The sequence below is a fragment of the Lepisma saccharinum genome, chromosome 3 (assembly GCF_977018435.1).
Source record: "Lepisma saccharinum chromosome 3, izLepSacc3.1, whole genome shotgun sequence".
Taxonomy (NCBI): domain Eukaryota; kingdom Metazoa; phylum Arthropoda; class Insecta; order Zygentoma; family Lepismatidae; genus Lepisma; species Lepisma saccharinum.
Genome location: NC_139231.1, coordinates 121,286,327 through 121,303,597, shown reverse-complemented (window position 1 = coordinate 121,303,597; position 17,271 = coordinate 121,286,327). Strand labels below are relative to the sequence as shown.

At 38.9% G+C, this 17,271-nt stretch overlaps 1 protein-coding gene across 3 annotated transcripts in view; it reads right to left on the bottom strand.

The window, feature by feature from the left end:
* The window catches only part of LOC145985379 (uncharacterized), a 160,434-nt gene that overhangs the window by 61,006 nt on the left and 82,157 nt on the right, over positions 1-17,271 (bottom strand). For all 3 annotated transcript variants that reach the window (XM_083119338.1, XM_083119340.1, XM_083119339.1), the window contains exon 2: positions 1,345-1,501. In XM_083119338.1, the coding sequence (XP_082975464.1) occupies positions 1,345-1,501 (157 nt within the window). The remainder of the gene's footprint in view (positions 1-1,344; positions 1,502-17,271) is intronic.

Here is a 17,271-nt window from a genome sequence, read left to right as displayed (position 1 = left end):
ACAATTCGCAAGGCATATGTCGCAAATTCGTACCGTAAAATATATTGCCATAGTTACGAAGGCCATAACAAAATGTAATTTTCTGGGCATAGCTATAAGAATTAGGCGCACTAACCTTGGAACAAAAATGTATGTGTGTGTGCGACTCCAAAGTCCCGAGCGGGACACTTTGGTTGAATTGATTGAATTGATTGATTGAATTGTTGTTTTAAGTTCACTTTATGCTCAGAAAGGCTAATCGTGACTGGACCTACAGTTTAAAGTGAGATCCGAACCACTATGTGCCTCCACCGGGTATCGAAGCCGAGACGCATTGATTACAAGGCGAGGACGCTACCACTGCGCCATCTGGGAGGCCGGGACATTTTGGTGCCAGTCAATATTGGCGCCAGGACATTTTGGTGCAAGCACCATGTAACTTTTTGTATAGAAACAAATTAATGTTCTGGGCCTCCCCGGTGTTGTCGCCTTATAATCAAGGGTTCCCGGGTTCGAAATCTGGTGGAGGCCTATAGAGGTTCGGATAGTACTGTAGGTCCAGTCCCGTTTATACTGAACGCAACTCCAACTGGCGGCTGGAAAACAACGAATCAGCGATCAGTTGAATTTTCTTCCACTGAGATCGGGCATTTTCGAGTCACAAGGTACCGAACGTTGTTCGCCGGACGAAACAAATGAGCGTTGGGTCCACCACATGTTGCCAAACATACTGTAAAGCGAGAAAGAGTCTTCTCGGGCAACGATATTGCCAGCACCAGAAATCAGCGGGGTGTTAATGGTACAACTGTACACGTGGTCCTACATGAGGGAGTTTCACACGCAAATTGACAACTGGCAAAAACAGAATTACGCTTGGCAACGTTGCTTCGGGAGAGCGATGTGACCCCTTCAGCTTTTACTTCGGAACTGAGTTTGTTGACACCCATCGAGCCACACACCCCGAAGACCATTGGGGTACAGAAAGGGCCAGAAATAACCGTCAAGGTCAGCCCCCAGATGGAGTTGCGTTCAGTATAGCCTATCTGTGTGTAAAGTCGATTTAAAATAATAATTCAACTCATTTCAACAAATTAATGTTCTATTTTTAGTTGATTGTTCTTTATTACGTTCCTTACATACAAGCAACGTTACCTGGAAAAGTAACTATTGAACGATGTTTGTCCAATCATATGCAACCACCAGTGCTTCAAGTGGTCTTCTCTTTGTCAGAATCGTACAATAGAAACTGCTGTCCGGTTTATGGATTCTGTATTCCAAAATTACCTAGCATCAAAAATTCCTGGCTTCAAAATGTCCGCCACCAGAATGTTAGAGGACCCTATATCCATGAATGTGAAAACTCACCGCTTGGTATCCTGATGTTGACTCCTAGATTCAGTGCCTGCAGCTTTGCTAGCGCCACCTTCTGAAGCACTCGGCGTTCCAAGTCCGTCAGGTGGAGAATGGAGGTGTCGGTAAGCGTAACTGATCTCCCAGTCACGCTGCTCCATTGGCAGTCTCCCTGCAAGAAAAGTGGGGGAAATGACATCTTGTGCTTAATACTGTGTAAATAAAAAATACAACATATGCAACTATAAAATCATGAATTTGCCTTAAAACTTTCACAAGGATCATCAGTAGGGCTCGAAAGTTGAGGAAAAATCCTTTTTCTTCCCTAGTGTCCGAAGACGAGGCCCAACATAATATATGTTCATTTTGGCATTTTGGGTCATTGTAGGACAGAAAAAGGTGGATTTTATTTGTCCTTTTTGCCTTATCGGCGTTTTTTGGCTTATGGGTCCCTTTTTAGCCTTTTCTTAGGTCTTAACGGCTTCTTTTTTGCAACTTCACCTTCTTTCGACTACGTTTTTACTGCCCATTCTCAATTCGAATCATCATCAGATCATCACCTCTTAAACATCCTTTCTGTAGTAAAAAAAGAAAAAAAAGAAAGAAAGAAATATATTTGAACCATCCCTGAAACGAGAAAAGATCATTTTTGGACGACTGAAGCAGGTATGTAACTTGTCTGGAAGGTCGCGCTGTAAGTGGCAACTTTCTCTTGTTTTGAAGCTTTCAGTTTTTTCGCATTGTGTGCTCCATAACACCAGAATTTTGTATTTTTTTCATTAAATATGCAATTAAAACTGAAGTTATTAATTAATGTGGATCACATTTATACGTCTTTTGTTTTAGTTTTTAGGTCCTTTTTGACATTTTTAGGTCTCTTTATAGGTTTTTTCCGAGCCCTAGTCATCACTCATGACATAAATAGAATGAACAAGTGAATCGTGCATCTTACAGAATTAAGATATCTTCCTCCGTCATTCTCACCCAACAGGTGACAGATTGTCTGTTGTTGATGGCTTCCCGGAGGAAGAGTCCAACTTGGAACAATTACTATCTTGCACCTTAAAATATTTCTTAACTGACTACCACGCAGAAGACCCGGGTTCGAATCCCGGAGCAGGTAATATGTACCAGGATTTTTCCAGTCGTGTCCCCGTTTTTCGCGGCTCTGTGATCCACCCAGCCTCGTATCAGTGCGTACCAGGGGAAACCCTTTGGGGTAAAGACGGCCGGGCGTGATGCTGATCACATCACACCAACTATGGCCGAGATCAAGAATATGTAAAGGTCTACCTCCACATCACCTCATATGCCTTTATGTCACGTGTGCACATGCACATGGATACCTTTACCTATATTAAGAGAAAATTATTGTATTAAAGAAATAGAAATAAAGGAAATCATTTATGGCTTTATTGAATTTCACCGTACTGTATTATACCGTGTTTATGTTACACCGGTCTAAATAAAGTCTCTACAGGTTAATCGCGATGATAAAGATCATAAACGCCAACTTTAGGGTGGTAAGGCACTTTTTTCAGCCCCCCCCCACCCCCCCGTCTAAGTGCTTAAAGGCACTTCTCCAAATACTCATTCACTGTCAGGAAGTTTTATTCCTAATCCATAGAGCGAAATACAGTGTGCAAGCGTGTATTGAGGGATTTATTTAATTTTACTTCGCTTTTCTGCCTCTTTTGGCTAATCTCTACAATGAGGATGAATGGAAATAATGTGAAAAGGCTGAATGGACAATCATAAACCTCACAGAGGATTACACTGACCGTTAGTGGAGACTCCAGATCCTAGTTAGTCTGAAAAATACAGTCCAGGATGTACTTCGATATCAAAACGATTTGTAATCTTTTTTCTACAAATTAATCATTTGTTAAATAATCTCAGTAAGGTTACTCATGCAAAAGGATGATTAGAATAGAAAAGACAGGCGATGTCAACTAAAGAAATAAATTAATAAGTCAGATTTATTTTTTCAGAAAAGTAAATCGACACTACAATCCTGCATTTTAGACTTGCGACATGAAATAAGGGTATTAACACCAGATAAACCTTTCCCAAATTCCGACTTAAAATGAGTTTCATATTCAAACTGGAAGTTAATGTCATCTATTATCTCGTGTGAAAACTACAAGTGTGTCGCATACGCCTTATGGTCTCTAATCTGTTAGTAACTTGTGAGCGAAATGATGGAGGAGTTGATTTCTGAGTATAAGAAGTGTGTATCACTCTTGACGGTTAAATGTATGCTAATAAGATGAGCTCCGATTGAGATTTTAACATCACTGGGGCGATATTCTTTATCGATAAATTCCAACATATGTTCGAAATAACCAAGAAAAAAATACGGAAAAAACTGTCAAGATGACTATTTTTGTCATATCACAAGATTATTTCAATGACAATATATAGTATAGTAAAATGTATACATTTGTTTTATGTTCAGCCTTATATCTCTATTGCTCAACATGGTTTTTATCCAAAAAGATCCACCTTAACTAATTTAATGTCTTTCACTCAATACATTTCGGATTCTTTTAATGAAAACATTCAGGTAGACGATATATATACTGATTTCATTAAGGCATTTGTTGGCTTATCTGATGCTTTATTAAAAATAATTATCTCCTATTTGAAAAGTATATACAAAGTGGTTTATAACTATGCTACATCGACATTATATACAGCACATTCGGATGTTCCTCAGGGATCAAATCTCGGTCCCCTTCGTTTTGCTTTATATATAAATGATCTTCCATCTGTTATAAAGTTTTCACGCTGCTTATTGTATGCAGATGATTTAAAGATTTTTAAAGGCATTATACTTCCAGAAGATGCCATCTTATTACAAAAAGATATAGATGCTTGTTATCAATGGAGCGGTCAGAATAAATTATATTTTAACATTAGTAAATGTTCAACAATAACGTTTACAAATAAAACAAAAGCCGTACTTCCCAATTATATTCTCGATGGAAATGTACTTACACGCGTAGATTTAATCAATGAATTAGGATTAATATTGGATAAGAATTTAAACTATAAATATCATTATTCTTATATCTGCTCGGATTCATATAAACGTCTTGGATTTATAATTAGGTCAACTAAAGATTTTAATAATACGCAGGTTTTAATGAACCTATATAATTCAATCGTTCGTTCAAGGCTTGAATACTTAAGTGAAATTTGGGATTCATTCTATAAGGTACATTCAGATAATATTGAACGAATTCAGTTTAAATTTTTACGATATTTGTATTTTAAAAAGTATAATCATTCAGCAGTATTAAATAGAATTTCTTATAATCTTTTACTTGTAGATTATGAGATGCTACCTTTGAAATCTAGAAGATTAATAACTCAATATTTTACACTTTATAAGATTATGAATTACTTAATAGATAGGCATGAAGTGTTGCAATATTTTAAACTTAGTGTCAAGCCAATAAATTGTAGGTGTCTGCTTCCTTTTTTTATTGATAAATCGAGAAATAATACACATAAATCTTCAGTTGTTAGGTGTCGTGTCGTTTGCGCCGAATCATTTGCGCCGAGGCTTCTTATCGGTTCGTTTCCGCCGTGACATATGTCAAGACCTTCCTTGGTTGGTTGTCCCACAATCCAGAGTGTCATCACCGCCACGCGCACGTGTGTTTATGGCCACATGATGCATAGTGCATATCGTTAATCGTCAAAAAAACATTGTAAATACAGTATTGTTAAAATATTGAAAGCATTCTACAAGTACTACGTAAATGTACACTTTGGAAGCAACATAAATGTGCCAGTCTATTACACTTAATTATTATACACTACATAAAATCATCAAAAACATTATAAATACAGTGTAATTTTTTGCAAACATTATATACGTAATAGCTACGTATATATAAACACAATATTTTGATTCACTTGCACAACAACAATACAAACGTTATTTGAATTCTTGTATGTATGCAAATGCTCGAAGGCATTCCACGCGTTGTTTCAATCATTTCTATATTCTCAGCCATCTTGTCGTCTCTCTCATGTCTCAGTTTTACATAAATACTAATTTCACAATGTATATCCCTCATATATACTTTCATCTTACATTCATTTACCAATCACCTTCCTTTTCAATCGAAGATAAACACAGCTGGAGCTGGGCAACGTCATAAACACATGCGTATATGGCATATGTCACGGCTGAAATGAACCGATAAGAAGCCTCGGCGCAAATGACTCGGCGCAAACCACACGGACTCCAGTTGTTATCAGACTATGCACAAATTATAAAAAAAACTTGTTCAAAAGGGAATTAGAGTAGACTTCGCGCTTCCTTTTATAACATATAGTTCAATAATAAAAAGAAATATATTGTCATTGCCTAACATTTAAATTTGATTGTATTAAAATTATTCAGTGTTTAGTGAAGCTGTGTTTGTATTATATTATTTATATCGATACTATGTATTTAAAGTCATGCTTCATTTACTCTCATATGGATTTGATATTTGTACAATTTGTGTAATTAATCTTAGTGTTCATCGACTATTATGCGATGTATTATATGTTTGTATTTGAAAGTATTTAGCGATACTCTATTGTGATTGTACTACATTGTGTTTGTATTTTGTTCTGTAACTTTGTATAACATACCTACTGCCTTCTCTATTCTCTACTTTCTGTATATTTTTCTTTGTATTTTGTAACTTTGTAATTCTGTAGTTCTGTAATTTTTAAAATGTATATTTATTATTTATTATAAATGTTTTTAACATGATCCTTTATTATTGGAACAATATGTTCTGTTAAGGATATTTGCGAAACAAATAAATAAATATGATCCCCTAGTGTCGATGTCAGGAGGGCACAAATTCCTCCATCAGATGGAGCTGCGGTTACCTCATGTCTCCGAACTCAGTTGTTAACCTGCCACGATTCTCTAAAAGTATCAGAATGATAATTTTATGTTATCAATTAATATTTGTTCAACGCTTTTCTATATACTCGTAATAAATTAGCACAGAAAAAGGCAAACATGTGCTAGTGTTCTTAATGACCAATGTTAAAATACTGTATATGCTGAATAGAATGAAAATAATAATAGAACCATTGAAAAGGAAGATTCCAAAAATATAATCAGAAGAAATTAATTTATGAAAACGCACAAATCTAAGAATATCTTTTCCTAATCCATATACCTCGGAAAATAAGTTTATCATAGCGTTATTTACTAATGGCACTACAATTATCTTTATCTAACTGGACCGTAAATAGCAATAGTAACGTATCACAAAACTCAACAGTATATAAAGATTCGTTGAAATTATCATCACACAGTGATTTGCCCAATATCGCCCGAAAATTATGCAACACACTCGTCAGTACTGTTTAGGTGGTTGCCTATACTCTGACAAAAAAGTACGTCAGAACAGATTCAGAGTTGGAGTAAGCAAAGATATCCATTCGAAAATAGCTATGCTTGGACATGTCAGTAATGTGCTGTGAAATAAATTCATTGTCTTTCTTTATTAAGGCTGCTATGGGAAACTTTGCAGCTTGAAAAAGCCAAGTGTTAGGTTTTCACTACGCCACACTCAAGCACATACAACACAACAGTGATCTTCACAGAAGAAAGGCGGAGTTTGACTGTGAATAACATGAAAAATTATTGTTATGTATGCAGGGTGGTCACTCTAGAGCAATAATAAAATTCATGTACAGGGTGGCTCAATAAGTCACTTAACACCCCCGGTACAAGGCCACTGCAGCGCGCAACATGGAAATGGCGATGACCAATCTTTATCAGGCCAAGGGGGAACCACATTGACGCCACCCACACGGTCGGCGGCCATCTTGATGTCCGCCATCTTGAATTCAACTTCAGAATTTTAAATGGGAAGGGGGTCGTGCGACATATTAAAATGGGCTAGAATTTCACGAGAAATGCAATGGTGAAGGTTTTTTCGACGTATCTTTAACCAGTAAAAAGTTACGACTGAATTCTTGTACCAATTAGCTCCTTTTCGAGGTGTTAGAAAAATGCCTTAAAATTTGTTTAGCGCTTCGGTAATGCATCGAGATCAAAGTGACGTCTAGGGAGAGACGTTCGCATGCCATTGCACAGTATTTTAATCGGATACATCCATGAGGAGCTGCTCATTATGAATGGTTGTCGCGAACAATTTACAGTGTGACGCTTCCATTGAATTAAAAGTCCTTCACAGTGACAAGGCTAATGTTTATGTTCAGAAGGAAGTTCATAAACAGAATATGTGACACTTGTCATCTGATAACTAACTTTGGACAAAAACTGGTTCATAACGTTCCCATAAGTGTTCTGGTGTTCTTCCCTATTGAAAAAACTCTGTAAAAAGTACCTTCTTCCATAAGCAAGGATGAAAAAACTGTTTATTTAACAAATCCAAGTAGCACTAAGCATTTAAGGTTCCGTTGATGGAAAATTGACTAACCAATCTTGTTCCACACAGCACGTCACACCATTAACTTACCAACACTAACCATTCAGCATTGATCTGTCAAAAATGGGTTATCAGATAAAAAGCATCGAATATTCTGGTTTTCAAGACGAACTTTCCAAATGTTCAAGTGTACAAGCATATAATTTATCTATTTCAACCTTACGTATTACCGCCTCTCACCATCCATACACGTAAACACACAAATATATTAACAATGTAAAGAGTCTGTGTGATTCCATTGTATCCAAGAATTCTACTTCAATTGAATTAAACGGTGTGTGTGTGTATGTGTATGTATATATACAGTGAGTCCGGCTTAAACGTCCAATAAAGAAAATCATAACTTGAGATAACAGATATTTCTACACAGTTTAGTTCTACAAATAGAGTAATTCAAAATGTTTTTTTTTTCCTGTGTGGTTGCTCCGCACATACGCATGCGTATGACCGCATTGTTTGCGTTGTTTGCGAAATCACGCCAATGCATTGTTTGCGGCGAGCACAAACGCGCCAGTAACAATGTGGACTCCACAACAGAAGGTTTTCTGTGTGCTTGCTTTCGCCGAGCTGATGTCTGTAACACTTGTACAACGTCGTTTTCGGCGTGAGTATCAATTACGACCAACTGACAATGTTACCACGTTTAAAGCCATCCAGAAATGGGACAAACGTCTTCAGGAAACCGGCAGTGTGTAGCCAATGTCGGGCCACCACACAAAGCGTGCAGTTTCAGAGGCTAGTGTTGAAGAAATCCACACGTCCTTTGAACGAAACCCTAGGAAGTCCGTCCGAATGAGCAAGTAGGGAATTACAGGTACTTAAGTCGACAGTACATGATGTTTTCCGTAAACGGTTGCGCCTACGGGCATACAAATTGAAGCTTTGTTAGAAACTCAAACCTCAGGACAAGCCGCTGCGGAAAGCATTCGCGGAAGAAATTCTTGCTAAAGTTGATGAAAACGAGGCATACCTCGATTCGCTTTCTTTTTCAGATGAGTGTACGTTCCACACCTCCGGGAAGGTGAATAAACACAACTGTCTCATCTGGGGAACGGAACCACCCCGAGTAGTGAGAGAACACGAACGTGACTCTTCAAAAGTGAATGTCTGGTGTAAATTATTGCAGAACAGGGTTATAGGACCATACTTCTTCGCGGAGCGTACCGTTAATGGATCAAATTACCTGGATATGTTGGAGTTGTACGTTGTGCCACAACTTCCTCGTGACGTGATATTCCAGCAAGATGGCGCGCAATGTCATTACGTAGGAATTGTCAGAGATTTTTTGGACCATGAATTTCCTAGGCGTTGGATTGGTAGGAATTGCCCTTCCAATTTCTTGGCCCCTAGAAGGCCAGACATTACGCCGCTTGATTTCTTCCTTTGGGGATTTGTAAAAAATCAAGTGTATCGAACACCAGTTCGTGATCTACGTGGTCTACGCCATCGCATTCGTGCAGCTATCAACAATGTTACGGCTGCAAAGCTGAACAACACGTGGAGAGAGACAGAATACAGATGTCGCGTCACAAACGGTGCACATATTGAAACATACTAGGTATGTAAGAAAAAACATTTTGAGTTACTGTTTTTTGTAGAACTAAACTCTGCAGAAATATCTCAAATACATCTCAAGTTATGTTTTTTTTTATTTTATTGGACGCTTAAGCCGGACACCCTGTATATAGGATGAGTCACCTAAAATTTCCACCGAAAATATTTCTTGAACAACGATAAATATTGAAAAACTATTTATATAAAGGTATAAGAGGGGCTCATGAAATTGCTGGACACAATACGTTCAACTACGTAATGAAGTATGATTTTCAACACAAACTTACGTTTTTTTTTAATGGAAACCCCATATTATTTTTAGTTCAATTTAAAGGGGGGAGAATAATTAAGAATGGCATTTGTTACATTGCAATACGTCTAGTTTTTCTCAAGTAATTGTAAAGTGAAGTTGAAGTAGGGCTGTGCGATATTTCGATATATATTGTAGAGTCGATATTTTTAAAATATCAAAGCGTCGGTATCGTAAAAATATCGACGTCGATAATACCGATGTCGACATGTCGAATATCGACGTATCGGATTTCTACATATCGAATATCTGTATATCGATATGACATATCAAATATCGAATATCGAAATGTCAAATATTGACATGTCAAATATCGAACAATATTTAATTTAAGGTACGAGGTCTACATTTACCATTTCACAAACTCAGACTCGAAATATATATACAAACACAAGTCACAAATGTTAGGCGTTTGTGTGTTAGTTTTTTCTGTGAAATTTCAGAGTGTGTGTTTATGTGTATTTAATAACCTTAAAATATAGAGTCTATAGAAACAATCCCCACATTATAGATGAACTGATGGATAATAAACGTAACAGAATAATTACGGAAGAGGAACTTTTCTGTGTCAATCAAAATCTCATCAAAAGATGCCGGGAATGTGTGAATGCAGTTGGTCATCACTTTGAATAACTCTTATAACACAGGTTAGTACCGTTATGGAATATAAATACAATAGTCTGCATACTATAGATATATTCGTAAAAATAAGCGAGACATCATAGGTCGAAAATTCCGGCATCCACGCCATGGCGCGTCGTCTAATCAATCATGCGCTATCTAATGAACGTACTGTATGTGTGTGTGTGTGTGTGTGTGTGTGTGTGTGTGTGTGTGTGTGTGTGTGTGTGTGTGAGTGTGTGTGTGTGTGTGTGTGTGTGTGTGTGTGTGTGTGTGTGCGTTGGTATACCCGTCATTAGGAGGAACAAGATCAGAAAAATTACCAGCATTAAGAGGGACTTTTTCATTGCGAGGTAATTTTGGTGGTTCCTCGGAACGAGAGAGCACATTATTTAATATTATGGCCGAACGGGCAAAGGAAAATTTAATGTCGTGGAATTAATCGACGAAGGGGACCAAGATCTATATTTTGATAAAAGATAGAACAATGTCCGACAATTGTACTCGGAGTTATGCTACAAAACAGTGCATTTTTCTGGTTCCTCTTTTCGGGGCATTGTGCCTGTACGTGTGTATCAGGTGTTTATCGGCTCCTCTCAACGGGGCTCTGTGCTTATCACCTACACACAACGTGTGTGTCGTTTGTGCGACGCCAGAGACATCTGCAGTGTGTGAAAAATTGCGGAACTACATCAGCGGTGACGTCAAGGCGGAGCGAGGAAGATCGTAGTGGGTGGGGCCTGCGGTTGTAGAGAACAGCGTTGTCGGATCTCCCCCTCAACTTACATGACTCAGCATTTTTCACTGACGGCTGTGAACGTTGCATTGTTCGCAGTGCTGCATAAGTTGCAACGCTGGAGAATGCAGCGTTGCTACATCATTGCCTACATGGGAAATGTTAACGGCGCTTCACGATTGCGTTCTGAGAGGGTTCGTTGTGTGATAGTAGCCGTATTTAATATATCGGTTTGAGCTTGGGCAATTATGTCTCGTATTTCTCGGAAAATATATATATCAACGAAGAATTGTAGCAATCTGCCGGAGGGCGCGTGTGAGCGAGCAAAGAATATTGTAGGAAATGCTTGTGTATTTCCTCATCAAGAAAGCAAACTAGTAGGATTTCTTCTTGTATTAATTAACAAAATATTCAACCAGAGTTCCTATGCTAGAATACTGGAAATGATTAATCTGACTAAAACACAAAAGCCAGATACAGGACAATATAGTACAAAAACAACATACATTTTTACGTTCTTAATTATGGTTTAACTATTCGTTTTCTCCGTCTACTCCACTCGTTAAAAATTTGCTCCTCCTCTGTGGTGACAGTGACGTATTTAAGAGTACGACTTTAATCTCCTTCCCGAAATACCTTCCACCCTTAAAATGTTTCTTTCGTCACTAGAATGCAGATGCATATGTTCAAAAATGGCAAAATACGTAGTTAAACATTAATAAGAATAGGTTCTTCACTAACATTTCAATATTTTTCGTAATACATGTCTCTAAACTAAGGTAGAATTCACACCGAACTTACAGGCGACACGTGTTGCTTGAGGATTTCGCCAATCCAACGCAAGTTTCTGAGCCCTATTATGCCTGCCGCTACGTTATGAAACGTTGCTGTGGATTGACGCGTTTCCAATCGACATATGTCATTTGCAGTTGCTGTTTGGAGTGAAATCCACGTGTTGCTTGACGTTTCGGTCTGAAAGTTACAGGCGACAAGCAACACGGAGATGCCAAGCAGCTTTTAGACCAAAGCGACACACAACACATGTCGCTTCGGAACTAGTCAATCAATATCAACGTTTCACATCTTAGCGGTAGCCCCAGAAGACTGAGTTCGACTGGTGAGATTCTCAAGCACTACATGTCTCTTCAATGTGAAATCTCTCAATGAGAGAAGAGCCCAGTTCGAGAGACATGTAAAAGCTCACTAAAGCAACACATACACCGCGCACAAGTGAACAGACCAAGTCAATTTGATGCACGGCCCGAGCGACATGGTGATTTCACACCCAAGCGACAAGCGACACGAGACCATTCAATCTAATGCAAAAGATTCATTGCGTATGCGGGAACAACAGAAACAGGTGACACGATGCACCGTATTGAGAACATAGTCCAGTCCAAGCTACAAATGCATCTTGTGTCGCTTCAGTTCAAAATTTTTGTTTTCAAGAAGCACGTTAGATGGGGATTTCACACTGAAACGACACTACACGCATGATTTTGTGCGAGCAATAAAGGTTTCGATTTCCTGTGGGGCATAGCACCTTGCACTGGCGTACGCAGGGGGGAGCTGATGGGGCTACTGCCCTCCAGAAATTTTAAGAAAATCCAAATTTTTAGATGAAAATTTGTTAAGAACTCAAAGAAAGGAAAGATGTAAACGCAAACCTCCCTTAAAGTTAAAATGACACCCGATAACCATTTCTGTCTTCGAGTACAATTTTAATAGAGTGAAAAGTTCAAAATGTACGATAGCCTATATATTTTATTCGGTATCCCACAATTCTAGAACAAAGCTATATACTATACACCTTTACAATTTCAGCCCTTCCAGAACAAAAATCCTGCTTACGCCAGTGGCACCGTGAGAACAATTGGAGCAGACTATGATATCGAAAACCAGAAAACTACGGCGACTCAATTGTATTTAACTTAGTATATGGCACATGTTTTCCCTCTTCTCGAGTGGCAGCAACGAATCGTCCCCTACGTATGGTCAGTGCATCGCCCACTGGCATATACATGAGTGAGGGATGAAAGACAGGCCTGTGGCAAGGAGTAGCAAGTCTCCATTTTGACTTCACAGCCTAACAAAGAAAACTAAAGGTCGCCAGGAGGGGAAATTTCCTTTGGGCTCAGGATCGTGGTGTTTGTTGCAAGGCGTGCTGTCGACAGTGGCGGCGATTGGGTTCCAAAACTGGGTTGGGCAAAGGAACTTTACTTTTCCTTTATATATAAGCTTTAGCATAGTATCGGATCAAAAGTGGCTAAAAGTGGGGGGGGGGGGGGCAACTGCCGCCCTACGCTCCCTCAGTCAGTAATGATTATTCGACTGTGAAATCAGTTGAAATATTGGAATCAGATTCTTTTCTCATTCATTCATACACATTCTATTTCATTTCGCTTTGTAATAAAAATAAGCACTTGATAAATTTTAAAAAATATATATTTTTAAAATTGTTTTTAAAATCAACGAAATTAGACAGAAATATGACTGACACATTTTAAGAAAGAAGTTACAGTCCGTGAATTACTTTTTCACAGTGTTCAATAATTTTATTAGGAAGCGCTTTTCTGCCATTTTATTTAACCGCAACGGTGCGGATGTGTGGTGTTTAGAAGAAATTTAGGAAGGGACACGTCATGCCCAGGCCGGGATTCAAACCCGGAAACCCTGGCGTCGTATTACACTGAACTAACCTCTCCCCCAGATTTTGGAGGACAGAAAGTAAGTTATTAATATAATATACAAGATGTAATATATTATATATTACATATTATATAATATAATATTCGAACCAGTGTATAGGGCCTCCCCGATGGCGCAGTCGTTGCCTTGTAATCAAGGGGTCCCGGGTTCGAAACCCGGTGGAGGCACATAGTGGTTCGGATCCCACTTTAAACTGTAGGTCCAGTCCCGATTAGCCTTACTGTGCATAAAGTGGACTTAAAACACCAAATCAAACCAAACCAGTGTATAGTGCACCTCCACTGCATATCGCCAGTTTACAAGGCGATTCTCATATTCACTATACCCTGTACTATTCACAGTTACAATACAAGTGTTAACCCATTGAGAAACCTAGGTTTGCCATTTTGGAATCTCTCTCTCCAGGAAGTAGTGTAATCAAGGGGTCCAGAGTTCGTTACCCGGTTGAGGCAATTGCATGGACGTCCGCAGGATTTTTTCCAGAGAGGGGCAAGGAAGGTATTTTTTTCCAGGGGGGGCAAACGAAGGCAAATTTTCTCCAAAAATTGTGTTGTTCCCTAAAAAACATTGCTTTAATTTGAATTTATGGTGTTCATACAATAATTAACACATATTATTGCGGCTAAAATGAAATTATATGTGTGAAATACATATTTTTAGTTGACTTTCATTTTCCATGGGGGGGGGGCACGGCTCCCCCTTGCCCCCCTTCCGGACGCCCATGGGCAATTGTGGTTCCGATCCCACTTTAAACTGTAGGTTCAATCCCGATTACCCTTTCTAGGCATAAAGTGTACTTAAAAACAATCTTACATTGAACTTGATTGAAATTACATTTTTGCTTGCAAGTTTGAATATGTATATTAATATTAATAATATTAACAATAATTACTTTAATTAATAGAGTACGTAATGAAGTACGAAAACATTGAGATCTGATCAAATTGTCCTTTGCTTATAGAGATGTTACTGACGCAAGTATTGATGGAATGAACTGCAATGAGTTATTTGCTACCCTTGAAAAAAAAAACGAACCAAACGAAAACGCCGCCCGCCTCCCCCTCCCTGTCCTGTTTAAGGGGAGAGAGTGGTCAGACGTTGAGACCAGACGCTTGGCAACTCTGAACTACCCTTTCTTTGTCAGTGCCGGGGGGGGGGGGGGGTGCGAAGAAGTGTTTGCGCACCTTTTAATTTTCTTCCGCACACATTTTTCAACCAATAACACCAACTCTTAAGAGTGCCATCTCCGGTGGAGGCACACTTTAAACTGTAGGTCCAGTCCCGATTAGCGTTACTGTGCATAAAGTGGACTTAAAATACCAACTCAACAACAACAACTCTTAGAGTGCCATGCTATCTCATGTCATATTCACCGCCGAATGTTACGTTCTAAAGTGAGACCGCTGTTATTGTTTACAACAGGTAAAAACCGATCGCCGATTTCTTTCCTGTACTGTCGGCAGTTTATAAAGGCAAGCCGCCATTTTCTTTCTTTTGTCAGCATTGTTGTTAAGAATTGTTTCTTCTTATGTTTCACGTAGTCTGTGTTTGTCGATAAGTGCCTATAGCTCAGTGTCAGGTGCTTTGTGTTATCCTTTGCGTTGTTGATACACCGTTTTTGTTGTCTGCCTACTGTCGGACTCCAATTAAAAATTAATCAGTAGACCTACATAAAAACGAGTTACATCAAAATTTGACTGTTTCAATTCTGTATTAAGCTATAGTAACCAATTCTTTTTCGAGTATGATTCGATTTTTAGTCGTCTTGAGAATAAAAAAAAGTGCCGTTTTTTGCGTTTTCCAAACAAGAAATCCAAAAAATTTAAAAAATCGTCCGATCGTGATCGAATTTAAATATGCAGGTAGAAAGGTTGTAAATAGAATTCTTAATTTTCAATTTTTTTTTATTGAGTAAAAAGTCAAATGTGTCTTATCAATTTTCTGAAACATATTCCCTCCCATCCCGTGGGAAAATACCTTGCTTGCATTTCCTTGGAAAAAATCTTCCAATTTTTCATGTATGTCATTGGCCTCCCTTCAACAAGCTGTTCTTTTCAAATTTTTGGCCTCTCCGATGGCGCAGTGGTAGCATCGTCGCCTTGTAATGAAGGGGTTCCGGGTTCGATTCCCGATGGAGGCATATAGTGGTTTGAATCCCACTTTAAACTGTAGATTCAGTCCCGATTAGCCTCACTGTGCACAAAGTGTACTTAAACACCAACTCAATCAATCAATCAAATTTCTAAACATGTCTTGTACTAAAACCGAGCAAGAGTGAAGCAGTTGGAGTTTTAAAATCCACTTTATGCACAGTAAGTCTGGACCTATAGTTTAAAGTGGGATCCGAACCACTGTGTGCCTCCATCGGGTATCGAACCCGGGACACCTTTCGCTAGTTTTATCCACTTTCATTGGCATATTATTGGAATTTCAATTAGTGGCTAAAACATGCATGCATGTTTCATGTTTTCTTTATTTTCAACACCGCGCCCCTTAAATTTCATTCCACACCCTCTCAGCACTTCTACAGAGCATTCATTCCCCGACATTCGCTACGAGACTCGGCGGCTAGCTGCCCGGCGTCAGCGCTTGTCTTTCCCAGTGAACGGGTCCGCGACAGTCGCACGCTAGTCTGTTTTTTTCGCTCTCCCTGCCTTCGCTCTCTTTCCCTTTCTGTTGACGTTGCAGACTAACGCCAGGATAATCCTCCCTCGGAAGTTGTGTTGTGTCGTGTCCGTGTGTTGAAGATTGTGGCTTAATATGGCACAACAAAAGTTTACATTGCAACAAAGAATTTACGTTGTCGAGTATTACTTCGGAAAGAGGAATTGTGGAGAAGTGCGACGACGTTTTGCAACGAAATTTCCTGGTGTTCCCGTTCCACATAGAACCACTATATTAAACCTCGTAAAAAAGTTTAGAGTAACAGGGTCAGTTCTGAATAAAAGTGGAAAGAAAAATGGGGAAATCTAAAAAATAAAGTATACAAAGACAATCCGCACACCATCCGTGAGTTAAAAGAGAGTATTGTACGAGAAATCGGGACAATTACAGTAGACGAACTTGCACGTATAAATGCCAATTTCATTCGGAGATGCCAGGAATGTGTTGCAGCAGAGGGACATCATTTTCAACACCTTCTGTAGTCAAGGTTAGTACACAATATGAAAACTGTAATTTTAATAGCCGACTCTAGCGACTGTCGCGGACCCCGTTCACAGGGAAAGACGAGCGCTGCTACCGGGCCGCTTGCCGCCGAGTCTCGTAGCGAATGTAAGGGAATGCTCTGTATATAATTAATACCACCAAGATTTACGGTTGTGGTTTTCTCTCCGTTGGGGACAACGAGGACGTTTATGTAAGCAAATAAATAAAATAATAATAATAAACAGTTGTGTTTATATACGTACGTATACGTATATAATTTGTATCCCCTCCTCCACATTCACCTGAAAGTGGCAATTGTTGTGATTCGTGGGACCGTCTGCTCAGTTGATATCTATGTTTTGGCTTTTTGAGTGTGTGCAGTA